The following is a 15,901-nucleotide window of genomic DNA, read 5'->3' as shown; positions in this document are numbered from 1 at the left end:
GTTGGCTCTTTGAGCTGAAAAAGTAATTATTCAATGGTGTTTTGGAAAAAATGTGTGTGTTTTAGCCTGGTTTCCTGAGAAAATGAAGCTTGCATGATCATACTGCCTATCTGTGTATATTGGTTCTTCCTCAAAAGCTTTTGAGTCTGTCAGCTGGTTTACGCTAAGCTTGAAACTGAGGTGACATTTTGTAAGATGATTATTTCTCTGAGTTTTGTAGAAGGGAGAGAGACACAAACTTGTGCTCTTGCTGAGAGGAAGAGGTAGAACATGGCTGGTGTACACTGGACAGTAATCAGCTAGCCAGGTTGCACCATTTATACTTGCTGTCTTCTGCTGAGTACGAATATTACAGGAGCCACGTAAGGCAGAGGGGAATATCATAGCAATGATTGAATTTAGAGGGAAAAAAGATGCATCTCCATAGCAAATGAAATTTAATTAGTTCCAGTGTGAACAGTGTGATTTGCTGAAGTTTTCCAGACTGAATGGTATTGCATGGAATTGAAGTAACTTCTTTACCTGAGGGCTTGGAAATCATTCCTTTTAAACTGTAGTTGGATAAGCTTGTGGAAACCACATTGGTTCTCTGTGTTATATTCTGTCTTTAAATGAGGTATTTAAAATTAAGATATATGAATTTTATCTTACTCATTACTTAAATTTAACTTTTTTCTAGCTAAATTGTAATGCTCCTTAGAAGGTGGATTTTATTACATTAAGCAAAAATGCTATCTGATAACCTTCATAAAGGTAGGGATAAGAAGATATGTCGTGAACATAGGACTGACATTTCAGAACTGCTGATTCAAAACTCTCTGCTTCTGTGCAATCTAGTGCTGTGCTGGCAGATGACAAGTTACAGGCTAAATTTTGACTGAATCCAGTAGAGTTTGTAGGTGTATTAAACCATGTTTAATACAATTGTGTGTTGAAGTGTTTATACACACACACACACACACACACGTATGTGTATATACATATATATATATATATACACACACACATGCATACATGTGCGTATACACATGCATATGTATGCATATACATTATACATATATACCGTATGTGTATATACTGTGTGCGTGTGCATGCATGCACACACATGTGCACACTCGCACACTTTAAGTATTTACCAGCCATGGGAAGCTTGAGAAAATGCCCTATTAGGTATTTCTGAAACTGTCTTGTAAGTTTTTAAATTCACCCATTTCTGCTTTACAGTGCCTGAAAATGACAACAAAGCGGAATTTGTTTGTGCGGCTGGTGCCATGCCGCTGTCTGCGTGGAGAGGAAGAAACAGTCACTACTCTTGATTATTCTCACTGCAGCCTGGAACAGGTGCCTAAGGAGATTTTCACTTTTGAAAAGACCTTGGAGGAACTCTATTTAGATGCTAATCAGATTGAAGAGCTTCCAAAGGTGTGTTGCATGATTTTCCTATTTGTGATGCGTATTAACTCTGTTACTTCATCAGCATTGGTAGGACCTGATAGTGCCTAGCTTCCCGTTTCAGCTTTCAGGCTGCAATTTGCCAAATGCTTTTAAGTTGATTTTGGTCCCAGAAGAAACAGTCCTGGGAGAAAGAGTATTTATTAATTTTAGCTGGACCAGTTTCCTGTACTGGTTTGGAAAGAAACTGCTCAAGTAACTGATCCACCCCAAGAATAGAAGATGGTGCAAAGCAGAAGAGGTAGGATAACTTACTTCTGTAGCAGTGTCTGCTGATACTGACTAACTATATGCAACAAATTGTGGTGTTATTTTGAATCTCCAATAACATATGAAGACAATACAAGCAAGATTAATGTCTTGTTCAAATCTCAGTGCCCCACAGAAGACAGCTGCAGTCCAAAGCATTTATGTACTTGAAGTCCCACTTTCTACTTTGGTACAGTGAGTTTTTGAAGTATTAAGTTCATAAACTGGAGAGCTGGAATATCAGTTTGATTACATCTTAAATCAATATTTATTGTTAGTTCTGAAATTGGAAGACAAACTGCATTGAATTAACAGTATACTAGAGAAAGGAATGAAAATTTGTGTCAGGGAGACTTTCGAGAAGTACAAGATGACCATTGCAATAGACGTTACATTACTAGATCCTATCTTGATAGAATTAGGTTAGTAATTAATATTTAAGACTGATTGATCATAATTGTGTACTAGTCTTCACTGCCATGCAGGATGACTGTGGAATGCTTTGTTAGATTTTTAGAATGTTTGTTATGTTTTGCTGTTCTAGATTTTTTGGAAGTAAAGATAGTTGAAACTAATAAAGAAATAAAGCAATTTCAGTGCAATAACTTAATTGATCAAAGATCTGGATTCTGGTGAAGATGAGTTAAACCAGCTGAGTGCTTTTGAAAATCCACCCTTAAATGCACCTGAAAAACCATCTATGAAAATCCATACCCATATAGTGAATAGGCTAAAAACATATGAGTTGAAACTGGATGTTGTTGACAAAGTCAGTTATAGTTTAGACTTTTCATCACTCTATCATGTCTCTTCCCAAACAGTCTGTTTCTTTGTACTAGATTTAGACATTTTAATTTTTAACAGTTTGCTTGTTAAGGCCTTGTGTTAGCTTTGTATTGTTTTTCAGATAATTACAAAACTTCATTCCTGTTTCTCTTTGCATTGTCTTTGTAACAAAGAATATTACACACATAAAAAAACAGTATAAAATACTACTTTTGTTAGCCAAAAAAATTAAATCTTCTGAACTCTTCCTGTGGTAAATTTCTAATTTATTGCCCAAATAACAAGAATTAAGAAAATGATGTCTTTCCAACCAGAAAATTCTATTTAAAAAAAAAATTAATCTTAAAAGAGGAGATGGCCTGTAGTGTCATGATCAAATGAATGTGTGTTGGAGTTTTAGACCAGAAAAAGCTGTTAAGTAGTTTGCTTGGTCTTCTTTTTTTGTTATGTGCCATTTGATTTCATTAGTCAGCTCCTGTATGAAATCCAGTTTCGATATGTGAATAAATTGAGAGGTGGTCAGTCTTACTTGCCTTGGCCTATTTCAAAATTAAGTTCTCCTCCCTATTAAAAAGACTGTTTCAACATTTGGATTTCAATCTCTTTTGCTTTTCTCTGCTGGACTGAAGGGACCTATAATACTGTACACTCACTTCATATTAATGTATTTGTATGTTATAATAAGTCATCTTTATAGTCTTATTTTTGAGAAGTTAATATTTAAGTATTTTTGGTAAAGCATCCTCTTCAGCTTTTGGGTCATTTTGGTAGTTATTTTTTGCTACCCTTCCCATTTTTGACCATCCTGAGAAAGCCAAAACATAGCAATTCAAGCACCATAAAGAAAACGAGCAGAGAGATTAGGGAGTAGTAAAGACATAGTAAAACAATTTTTTTATATAGTTGGTAGAAATTGTAATCTTAAAACTAGTTGGAAGCATAAAGTCTACCAGAGAAGTTCTGTAACACTTAAACAAAAACAACAAGAAAAACTGTTTTGCAATTTGGTACCCTTTGTATGGGACAACATAACTGTTTGTTGGGCTGTCTTGTCAGCCTGATCACTGAAATGGTCTGTGGGTTTTTAATCACCCCCAATCTCACACAAAATTGTTGGGGGAAGAAACTTTATATACCCACAACTGTTTGAACATAAATTACTCAGGTTAACCTTTTTAACCACTTTCTTGCAGATATTTATTATGTGCTGTCTGGAAACTTCCTATTTTTCCTTCTATCCCAGTAATATTACTGGTCTTACATTGTCAATTTGTAAAGCTTTTGGGTAAGAATTTCGAGATATACCTTGCATATAGGAAGAGATCTCCCCTAAGCTGATACTATATAAATTCTTATAATAAATACGTACAGGGGCTATTGTGGACAGGTTTCTGTCTCCTTAAATAAAACTTACACTAGTTTTCATCAGAATTTTGTTGGATTTTAGTAACTTGAGTTAGGAACTATGGTAGGGTAATAGAAACTTTTTGGAAGATAAAATGGAATAAAACTAACTTCTGTTAGAAAAGATCGGTCCCTACTCAAATATTATGTTCCAAAATGATTTGACTTTTAAAAATGGGTTTGTTCATCTGTTTTTTGTGCCCCCCCCCCCCCAATAAACTTTAACTTCTGGGTATCATCTAAACTATTTTTTATGGAAAATACTTTGTACTATGTATAACTGCAGTTCACAGTTTCTGTGATACTGGAAGGAATTTGTAGGAAGTGCTGAACATAGCTACTGGTTTGCTGTGGCCGTTTACAGTTTTTTGCTTTCCTAAGCATTGTAAACTTAATTCATTTTGAGTAAACTAATTGTCAAATGGAGTTTCTGCAGTGAAAGACTCTGAACAGTCTGGCCTTCAAGCTTTGAGGTCAGACGTTTAAGGGGATTAATAACAAAAGATATACAGAGGAAACTAGGAGTAAGTCACATTCACTCTTTTCTTTGTTTCAATAGCAACTTTTTAACTGTCAGTCTCTGCACAAGCTGAGTTTGCCAGACAATGATCTAACTACATTGCCAGCATCCATCGCAAATCTCATTAATCTCAGGGAACTGGATGTCAGCAAGAATGGTAAGTCACTTCACTTAATCTATTGGGGTTGCTTAAAAGGCAAATCAACATGACTGTATAAATGTAGAAGTGAAAGTATTATTTTTAGAGACTCTAAATCTAGTAAATTTTAAATTGCTGGTCTAAATCATTGCTTCACATGAAAGGTTCTCTTTTATGGTCTGTTTGTAGTATTCGTTGTTTGTTGTACCTACCAAATTAATTGGTTTGTACTTTGAGATTCATTACTGAAAAACTGATGTGGTGAAGTACTTTCATATTCTCTCAAATATGCATATGCACAAACGTATTACTTCTAGTGGCTTTTCTGGTGTTACACTATACTGGAGGAAAGTTGTGTTTGCAAAAGCATTTGTAGAGTGTTTTAGGATTCTCTCCTCTGCTTGGTTTCAGATGAAAGTTGTTTGTTTATAGTATACAGGCTGAATACCAATAGGACTGGACTGCTTTGCTATCTTTGCTATGGGGATGGTAACTTCTGTTGTGTGGGTGGGAGTGAGTGGCTTTGGACAATGACAAGTTCACTTGCCTGACTTTTTAAAAATCTATCATTCTGTGCAAGTTAGTGCTTGATAGATTATGAAAAGTTGTCAGCCAAGAATTGTGCATATGGGGTTTTCTAATGGTACTGTTTTGTCAAATTGGCAGCTCTGTGCAACTGCGAGGAAATTGAAATAACTTATATTGTCATCAAACTTGTTTTTGTGGTTTGTTTTAAAAAAGCATATTCAATCATATGCTGAATTGATGAGAATGTAATAGTCTTGCCTTGCTGATTCAGAGTGAAGCTTGAGGACCTGTTGCAGAGTAAGACTAAAAGTCTTCTTGATTTAGATTGTCATATTTACTTCCCATTGATGAAATGTCCAAAGCCCAAGCAGAGCTCTGGATATTCATATAGGGATGAATTGTTGAATGAGAGTTCTCCATAACTTGCTGTAAAAATTTTAGGTCTTTACCAAGGTTTGCTGTTGTTTGTCTTTTTTTTTCATTTCTGATAAATTTCAGTTTTATGTAGAGATCAAAATATCTGCTTAAACTGATGTTGGAAAATAAGAGTTGCATAAATATGCAAAATATCTTCATATATCAAATTCATTATTTTTTCAGACAACTAGCTAATTGTGACTCCATAAAATTAAAAGTCCTGCTTTTTTATAAAATATCGCAGTCGTTGAGGTATTGTCGTTCTCCTTCATTGTCCATTGTAGCCCTATCTATGCTTAAACTGTTACTTTATTATTTCTCTATAATGAATATAGCATTTACAGTGTGATAAAGTGACTTGATTGTTATTGCTCTGTTCCTGGTACAAGCCGTAGACAAAGTAGTCTTTCCTAAAGAACACTGTCCTTAAACTTTCACAATTAAGTCATCTTTTTGTCCTAATCTGAACAATTAAAAGGATTATCTGTTTCCAACACAGAAGTTCTCAAGAAATAAGATTTGAAAGCAGCAAAAGGGTTTTTGAGTTCTGGTATTGGCAAATTCCTCAGCTTATATACACAAGTAGGCAGCTTGTCAGTCACTGACGAGAGAGTCAGTTGTCCATCCAAAACAATGTAAGCTTTAGCTAAGCCTTCGAAGAGCTGCTGAAAGAGCACTTGTTACTATGAGGTGTATAAAGTATTTAAGAAGGCAATAGCTCAGTGACTTGCTATCCTAATAAACTGTGAAGCCGTTTTTTTGGGGGGGTTGTCTTCTCTTTAATGTCTTGCAGGACAAACAATTGATGGGGCACTAATTTAAATTATTATTATGTGCCTGTTGTCAATCCGTGAGATCGCACATTCGCTTTTCTTTGGCCATCTTGTTCTCCCCAAGCCCACCTCTCCTGAAAGCTTTGTAAAGTCTGGAAACAAGCTGGGGTCCCTGTTTGGTTAGGGAAAGAGTGGTGGAATTTTTTTTCTGGTTTCTGATAAACTTGATCCTGTTTGAGACTTCAGTTTGCCAAGATAGGTGCCTTTTCCTTTCTCTTCTGTATTTACTGTTGCGACCATGGGAATTCTCTTTGTTCTTTCTGACAACCGGAATGCTATTCTCTTTCCTTGTGTCCCCTTCTCTCTTGATAAGAACTTACATCTCGGTTTCCCACTCGCCAGGATTGTCATACTTTTTCTCTCTAACATGACTAAATATAAATCTCTTCAGTTTTCCAAGAACCAGTAAAGCTGATCAAGCATCTCTGTTCTCCCCCTTCTTGCCCCCTGCCCCCGATAGATATTGAAAGAATATGTTACAGCAGCAATGGGTTTTGTGGGAGGCACAAGAGTTGCTTTCTCTAATCTATCAAAAAATTGGCTGGGGAGTAACCAGCAGTCTTAGTGAAGAATAATGAGAGATGCCAAACTGTAAAATTTTGCATCGGTTTGTTTGTCATTTTGCTGCAGTTATGGCAATTATGAAGGTGATAGTCCTGTGTTTTTCTTCTAGTGTTAATATGCTGTAAGTATTATCATCTGCCACAGATGGAGCTAAAGCATGGAGTGCAGATGGTTTTGGATCAAATATGCATTTAGTTTGTAAAGGTTATGGTTTTAGAAAGGTAGCTACAAAAGCAGACTTTCATTTTCAAATACTAATGCACATGAAATATGATAGAGTTTTCATGTAGGATAGTTGAGCTGTTTATGGCACAGGCATACTGGAATGTATTGACCAAAGACATACATTTCAGTTTTTTAAAGAGCTGATAGAAAAATGAAGAATGAAGCTTCAGTTTTGAAATGTGGTCAGGTTACCTCATGAATTGCAGAGTCTAGCTATGTAGCCAGCCCACACAGGACAGAGGAGACCTTTTGCACAGGACAGCACCCAAATTCTCAAGTGAAACTGTGTGTGTGTGTGCGTGCATGCATAATATTTGTTTTCTCATTCAGATGAGAAATCAAAATTGCAAAAATTTATCAAGACAGCAGATGCTATCATTAAAAAAAGTATTAGTCTGAAAAAGCAATTTTCATGGAAAATGTTTTAATAGATCATAAATTGCCTTTTTCAGGTTTAAATGTGTCTGATACAACTTTATGTATTATGTATATGAATGACAGAGGCATGGCAGATGTGCATGTGTGGATACTTAAGAATGTCCATATTTGATCAACACAAATTTTCACCTGGTCTAGTGCCCAAAAGCAGAAGCCTAGGCAAGAGTTACTAAAGCACTGAAAGCCAGTACACATGCATGCTTCCAATCTCCAGCAGCTTGTGCTGCTGGGCCTTCTTGAGCCAGACACGGTGGTTTTTTTTATTTAGTCTCTATCACTGGATTCCTTCTCCATTTAATTTATCCTTTTTTCTCTTGATGTGATGATGTGTATCTTGAGGCGGGTGCTGAATTAGAGTGCAAGCCTGCAACAGTTGCATGTTCTGAAGCACACAGAAGTTTTAGTATAAACATTTGGTTTGGAATATACTATTTGTGGCTGCTGAAGAGGTCAAGGCTACATGAAGATGTAGCCTAAAATATCAATTTGCTGCTATGTGTGCAGTAAGCAGGGAACAGAGTTAATTTTAACTCTGTCTTTAGTCTTGGCAAGAGCGAATAAATTCTGTATCTTTTTGAAGTACTGAGTACTTCAGTTGTCCTCTATGGCATTTTAACCTGATTCCCAAGGCTATTGTGAGCCCTTAATATCAAAGGTGTCCCATTACTTCTCTCCAAGTACACTTCAGCTTTGGAGCTTTTCCCTGGTTTAGTCGGCATCTAGAAGGTTGTGGAGGACAGTCATGGAAATATTTTTACCTCTCCCTTGAAGGGGAAAGCGTTTATGTTCACTGTATGATGGCATGTATACGTGGTTTGCGTGGACAGAAGAGTTAGCCTCGCAGGTTACTGGAACCAAGAGATACGAAAGGCTGAGGCATATGACAAGGTGACTGCCGGGGAAATTACTTCCCAGGCTTCCAGGGAAGACTAGCCTTGAAATCCCTGTGCCAATGAAGTTAACTTGGGCAACAGAGTGAGAGAGTCTGTTAACTCCTTGCTAACAGGTAGCAAAGAAAAAAGTTTGGATTTTTAAGTTATATATTATTAGGACTTTTGAAAGACTAAAATAGCAAGATTAAAAAATAACAAGTAGGGCCAAAAGATGCTTAATAGTCTCTTAGATATTATGAAGTGGTTCTTTTTCACTGTAACGTTGAAGCAAATTTAAACATGTCACCTTGTCAGTTTGTGTTGCAGGGTATTTCCTTGAAGGGGGGAAAACCCCCCACATCTGCCTATAAAATAATTTAAAGTAATTTTAAAGATTTTTGTACTATTAAGAAATGCAAATCTAAATCAAATATTTTTGTTTAATGTTTTAAAATTACCTGCTGACTTGGCAAGCGAGCTTTTGCATGCAGTGTGCCAAAAGTTAGGGAGTTGGAGGAGAATATCCACTCCAGTGTGGCCCATCTGGTGGATTTAGAATTTGTCAATGAAGTGAGAAGTTCTGATAGTTAGCAGGGACACTGAAGCAAATTTTATTCTCCACAGGGAGAAGCAGGAGAGGAAGATCCTGTATACGTAAATAGCTTGCTGTCATTTCCCTTTTCCTCCCTGTACCAAGGTGGTACCATCCGTGATAGTGAAATAAAAGAAATGATATTAAATCTGCTGATGACTCCTGAGCCTATAGCTTTAATATAATACATCCTCATATAGAGGCTATACATTTGAACTTTATCCTAAATGTAGGCAGCTTTTCTATTTACAGTTATTTTTTCAAGTGTTTTTAGTAATTTCTTTCTTAAATATTTTGTCTGTCTTGTGAAAGACACTGAATAGAATGTTTCTGCAAAATAAAATTAAATTCTGTATAAAAAGTACATAGGATGTGAACAAAATGGAATTCCAGTGCAGTTAAGGCATAAATTGGGTCTTGAATATGGAATTCGAGTGCACTCCTCTGAAATTCTGAGATAAGTTTAATACAAATCTGTTTCTGGACTCAAATTTCCATAACACAGAAAAGGCATTGTTGTAGAAGTAATTATTTCTTTTTTAAGATGTGAATTGTATCTTATACCATTTTTTGTAAAGGCACATTTTGAGTGACTCTTCGCTAAAGTCATATTAATGTACTGGTGTCAACCTAAGTGGCTGATGAGACAACATTGAGTTTGCAGCTGAGGATGATAGGGGGAGGGGAAACAAGCAATGTGCAGCTTTAGATACTCGTGTTACCCTTGGGTTTCAGGTTACTCTGGGCACTTGACAATGCTAACAATAAATTAGACATAAATTAGATGTTGTTTAGAACCATCTGAAGCCTGGTAATCTTCCGAGACAGTGTTAGGAACGAAACGGCTGCCTGCAACCTTCCTAGTATCCCACGTTTTGCAATTTTGCCTTGCCCTGACATGTTTCATATTATGGAAATGTGTGTCAAGTGTGCCTTCAAGAAGCAGCGTTCTTAGTTATCCTTGTTTTCCAGAGAAGAGGCATTTAGGGATCTGTCTTCCTTCTCAAACTCTCTTACATTGTGTAAGGAGCCTAGAGTTGGCCTGGAGAGATCTTGCCCTAAAAATTGAAGCTCTTCCAACTGGTTTGAGGATGAATGCTTGGAAAACTCTGTTTAGTTTGCTGAAGTTTTCTAGCTGTGCTGGGACATGCTTATACAAGGAATAAAAAAAAAAAGAGAAGTGTGCTTGTAGTCTTGGTTGCCCCCTGTATCAGCTCAGACAGTATACAGCACAAGTTATTTGTAGTTGGAGAAAGTGATTAGGAAGCATTATCCATTTAAATCAATCAGGAGTCTAACAGCATAAACACAGAACTCATTATCTTATGAACTTTTTAAAAATGGTATGAGTTTTTAGCTTTCAAAATAATATTTTAAAATTTTGAATTTTGCAAACTGTCTCAAAACAAAAATTTTAGAAATACTAAACTTGACTCATACTTCCAATGAGTTCAAAGCAGTTTGAAGATGAGGAGGAAAAGCTTATTTTTGAGAGCCAGCTTTGTAATATGGTATACACAAATGTAAACATGGGATCTTTATTTTAAAGCTGTGAAGTGCTATAAAAAAGTACTTGGTATCTTTAATGTGGCTGCTTTTTCCAAATGTGGGCACTTATTCTGCAAAAAAAGCCTTTTGTCTTAATTGTGAGTAAATATATTTTGTTACTGTGTAAATGAGAAAATATATTAATGTTAAGTACCCACCTCACTAACAAAATGAACACCAAATATATTGCCAATACAGTTTGTTGTTGTAAATCTCATTATATTGTAATAGTTATCACAACCAATAAGAATAAATTTTTCCTTAAGTTTCATTAACAAAGCTTAAAAATCACCCTGTGGAGATACTTACTAGTTTTTAAATAAAAACACTAATTTGCTTCTGTTAGGTTTGTGGCTCAACTGACGTTTTTTCATTGATGTTTGAAAAGTCAGTGTAATAACTGTTTGGTTTCCTGTCCAACCTCCCCCTGCAAGCAACCCTCCAAATAAAGATCCCACATCCATTTTTTTGTTGCGTGAACGTAAGACAGGAGCATAGTTGTAGTTTAAACCTACAAACCTGCAAGCGAGCATAATTAAAGGGAGGAAAAATAGAAAAATTTTGTAGGGTAAAGAAGTGGAGAAAAGTACTTTATAAAGTAAAGATGGAGAGGTGAATCTGTTTACCAAGCTGTTAGCAGACACTTGTGAAGCAAAATTGCTTCAAATAAAAAATGGGTAAATACAGTGGAGTTCCTGTGAATTTTGTTAATTTTTTATAAGATTTTTAAGTGAATGGTTTTGATTAAAAGCAAAAGTTTTTCAAATAAGGGAGCTATTCTGTGTAAGCGAAGTGGGGGGAGTAGAGAATGAAAGGCATATAAATTTAATCTGTGTTTTGTTAAATCCATAACAAGTTTAATAACTTAATAGTTTAAATCTATGACAGGTTTCCATTTGAGTTGTACTCCTTGAGAAAGGTAGGCTTCTTCCACAGGTCTCAAAGATTGTATTTTTGCCTTTAGTAAGGGAGAGAAAGCAAGCTACAGATTCTGTAACACTAATACAAGTATAGACGACCCAAGCTGCAAGGTATTTTACTAGTCTCAGTGCTGCAGCAGTTGGCAGTGTCTTCCGTGTGAGACAGCAAGAAGAGCAGCTGATGTGACATGGAGCAGTCATCAAAAGCTTTGGGATATTGTTTGCAGAACTAGATGAGCATATAGTGGCTGCAGTCTATCCTTACTCTTGGAATTACGACTTGATTTAGAATAGGCTTCATTAGTGATAAAGGCTAGCATACTGAGACCCACCTTTTCCACACGTATGCAACTCTGCCTTGTGCGGAGCTGTAACTCCAGCTCTGAGCAGGGAGCTGTTACTGCTGTCCTACAGCCTGGTCAAGCATCTCATGGAAGCATGAGTTCCTGGATCATCTGAAACCAGCTGCAGCAGTGGATCCTCTAGGAATTTTGGAAAGAAGAATCAATGTTAGGGAGCTGTTACTGCTGTCCTACAGCCTGGTCAAGCATCTCATGGAAGCATGAGTTCCTGGATCATCTGAAACCAGCTGCAGCAGTGGATCCTCTAGGAATTTTGGAAAGAAGAATCAATGTTAAAAAGGAAGGGTGAATGAGTCAACATTATGCAGTGAATTGCCTGGGATCTAAGACACTGTTTACTTTGCGAATAATGAGAAATTATGCTTTTAATACAAAAAATTTTGCAGAAATCCTTAAGTAAAGCAAATTATGTAAATAGATAAGAATATAGATCATGACCAATACTGTATCTTAAGTTTTTGGATTAAACTTTGAGCTTTTACAAAAACTCTTCATTATCTTCAGGACACCTGTGGCATACTTTCTTGAGCTCTGAAAATGTTTTATCTTAATTACCATGTTTGATTCATATTGGCTCCAGTTGCAGCAAAGGGGACTGAGTGGAGAACATACCAAAGCTGCTCTTTTTATGGTGGAGCTGCTTACAGGCAGGTCCTAGCAGCTGTTTGCCCAGGAGTTCAGACCAGGGTGAATAGATTAGCTGTGGGAGGAATGTACATAATTAAGGTTGCTCTTATATTCATGCAAGCTGAGCATATATGTTTGACTTGGTGTCATCCCCACTTGTAAGGATGCAGCCTGGGAAGGGTGCACAGAGGGCAGTTGTTCTTGCAGCAAGAGGGCTTTTTGGTCTGTCTATCTGCCTCTTATTTGGAGGAAGAAAATGTGTGTTTTTCTCACATTTCACAGAAACTGAGAGACCCAGCTGTAAACTCTTTCCTTTGGGAGTGTTACACATATAGTTTTCACAGGTCTCATATCTGTTACTGAATTTTTCCTCCTGTGCTTTTTAGGAATTGAATGAATAAATCTCTTGGCAAGCCTCTGTTTTAAAATGTTTCTGTGTGAAAAGAGGTGGAAGTTGATTCAGAGGTACTGCCACTGTTGTCTCTAGCAATAATAGTTTGAATAATTGAAGTTTAGGAATACTGGTTTTAGCATTTGATTGCGAAGAAAAATATGAGGACATGACTGGAGTATGAATAACATAGCAAAACCCTATCTTCAGTATAGGTGAAACAATAGCACATGTCAGCTCTGGGATCTGTTGCAGTACAGGCTCCTGCCAGCAATGGATCTGATCTGCACAATTTTCTGCAAACTCAGAACTGCTGATATTTGAGTGCAAAGTCTCTTTTTGAAGGAGAGAAAAAGTGTTTCCAGTTTTCTCTCCTGCTCTGCAAGTAATGCTGACCCTGGGGGGAGAGAAGGGTCTGCTATCCAGGGGAGGAGATCACTGCAACTCTAGATGGTGGGTGAGACCCCAATTATACTTACAATTGGTTTAATTCAGCCCTAACAATGAGGGGGATGTTAGCACACATTTGTTTTGTCAGCTGTGCCAAAACAGTTATTGCTCTCTGGGGAGAGAGACCAGGTGAAATTCCTTATTTTATCAGTGCTGTGTGATCCAGAACTGAGGTCGATTACCTACAGACTTATGGCCATTGACCCTAACTCCCTGTGTGACCTTTTTGGTGTCTTTGCACATGTGCTACAGCTGGTCTGGAGATGTTGATTAACCATCACCAGTCTGTAGACTGTGCTGGTTGGCTGAGGAGTCCTTGCCAAATGGAGTTTATAAATGATGAATGACTTCTGCGTTTGGCTCAGCCCAGAGAGTAATTTAGTTTTCCCTTCTCTACCCACTTGCCAAATTCTCTGCAACTATCTTCTGGTTTTATTACCTTTTTCCAATGTCAGCTATGATAGAAATTGGCCAGTGAGTTTAAAATTCCTGGTATTTGGGAAAATGGGGAGGAAGAGACAGACAAGTAAATACTAAATGCTGTTATTTAAATCTCACTTCTGTGGGTAACTGCAATGCAAAAAAAAAAAAACAAAACTTTGCTCCCAGTTTAGTTCGTGGATCCAGATGTTAGAATTAAAGATTACCAGCAAGCTGTATTTTCTCTTTTTGTGCTTTGTAAAAGATCATAGTCCATAAGCATGATGGGTTTGTTTGCTGTGAGACTGTAAGCATGATCTGTAAATCAACTACAGCACTGAAATGGGGTGGGAGTTGTTCTGTAAAGCAGGAAATAGCAGGATAAAGATCTGTATCCATATGATGCTTTTCAAGGAAAGTGGAATAAGGATGCAACAGACTGGATAACCCAGAAGTAATCTGTTGTAGTGTGTTCCTCTTCTATAATCCTTGAGTATCAGTAGATAAAGGAAGTAGCAGATCAAGAAGGAAAACGGGATTTATTCCTACCACCTGATAGAGAGGAACAATCTCTTAATTTTCTTCTGTCTTCTGAATATGTACTACAAACATTGGGTATATTGCTTCATGCTGTCATTCCCGATTTACTCCTGTTTTGAAGGATAGCTCCCATTTATCCATACTTAAGTGTTAACTGAGGTTGGTAATATGGTATGTACTGTGACAATCCGGGCTCTAAGAACGAAGCAGAATTGAAGTCATGGGCTACTTCATTGTTAGCTTTCCCTTATCGGTTGCATTTCAGTTGTTAGTTTGTTTTTGAAACTCTTGCTAACTTTTGCCCAAGGCATAGTCAAACAAGACTGCTGTAGAGTCTTCTGATTATGTGCAAAAGCGTGCTGATTTAACATGTCTGTATTTGGATAGCTAACATTTTATTTGGCTGTTCTGTTGAGAGCAAGTTTATATTGGTATTCTCTTCCTCTCTAGTGGAAGAGCCATGTTTTTGTTTTCTAGATATTCATCTCAGATTTAAGTCTTCTGTGCTTTAATGAACTCTTGATGTAGGTGGTGGACATGTTATTAATATTAAAAACATGAGTTTTTACGTGTTATACCAGAGTATCTGACATCCAAACACCAAGCTACGGTCAGTATTGTGATCATCTTTTGCTCTGACTTTTTTTCACTCTGACTCCAAGAAAACTTAGGAGTCATATACTGTGGTTGTTGTAGACCTCATTTATTTTGAGGAAAGGCATAATATCTCTTCCTCATTAACCTTACCTGCAATAGGTAAGGTACGTTTCTAGTGTTTCTGTGTAGTTTTCTAATCTTCAAAGCTATCTCTGGAGCTGAAAATACCCCTGCTGCTTCCCAGAAATAGCTTTGTTACATTACAGAAGCTATCTTTCTTAGTTTTGGTTTTTGAACTGTGAGTGAGACAAAGTGAATTGAATCAGTAGCTCTGTCTTCTCCTCCTGCTTCCACACAGTTCAACTCTCAGTAAAATTCACATGGCTAAAGCTGTATATTTATTTACACACTTGTACATGCCCACACAGGGAAACAAGAATTATCAGAAGTTTTGGCCTGTGTTACAGTTGATAGCTCAATTCCTCCTGCCCCCCTTCACTTATGTTCTTAATTGTCCTTGAGTTCAACAAGCTATTTCCTGAAAGGATCCATGATACTTAAATAAGTATTTAAACACCTGGATTAACTGTGTGGCTCAGTGTGCTTCTCTTGCCTTTTATCTTAAAATGACAGTACAACATTTGGTATGAGTCAAAAGTAAGAGCTTCAGCCATTTGGCATGACAAACAGATTTCGGTCAAGGAAGACCTAAAATCAGCTTTAGCAGAATCAGAGTTTCTATTTAAATAGAATTTGTTGGCCTAGTGAATTTTCCCCCTCAACATCATAAATTGATTTAATGTATAAGTATGTTTTGTATATATGTATTTTCTTGTCAGGTCATGATCATCATGATCTCTTATGTTGTTATTTACAAGGTCAACCTTGTTACTGCACAAACATAAAAAGTATTGAAGGCTAAGCTAGTGTGAGAAATTGTATCTTTCTTATTTTAGTAAAAACATTACAGTTGATGTTTCGCTATTTTTTTTTCCTGTTTCGGTATTCTCAGAAACAGGCACAAGGA

At 36.8% G+C, this 15,901-nt stretch overlaps 1 protein-coding gene across 12 annotated transcripts in view; it reads left to right on the top strand.

Annotated features, from left to right (window-relative positions):
* The window catches only part of ERBIN (erbb2 interacting protein), a 114,314-nt gene that overhangs the window by 47,585 nt on the left and 50,828 nt on the right, over nucleotides 1–15,901 (top strand). For all 12 annotated transcript variants that reach the window (XM_064500154.1, XM_064500152.1, XM_064500153.1 and 9 more), the window contains 2 exons: nucleotides 1,225–1,422; nucleotides 4,451–4,568. In XM_064500154.1, coding sequence (XP_064356224.1) covers nucleotides 1,234–1,422; nucleotides 4,451–4,568 — 307 coding nt within the window. In that variant the 5' untranslated portion in view covers nucleotides 1,225–1,233. The remainder of the gene's footprint in view (nucleotides 1–1,224; nucleotides 1,423–4,450; nucleotides 4,569–15,901) is intronic.

The sequence above is a fragment of the Dromaius novaehollandiae genome, chromosome W (assembly GCF_036370855.1).
Source record: "Dromaius novaehollandiae isolate bDroNov1 chromosome W, bDroNov1.hap1, whole genome shotgun sequence".
NCBI classification, from domain to species: Eukaryota; Metazoa; Chordata; class Aves; order Casuariiformes; family Dromaiidae; genus Dromaius; species Dromaius novaehollandiae.
Note: the sequence above shows the minus strand (reverse complement) of the source record. Positions and strands in the feature narration are given on the sequence as shown.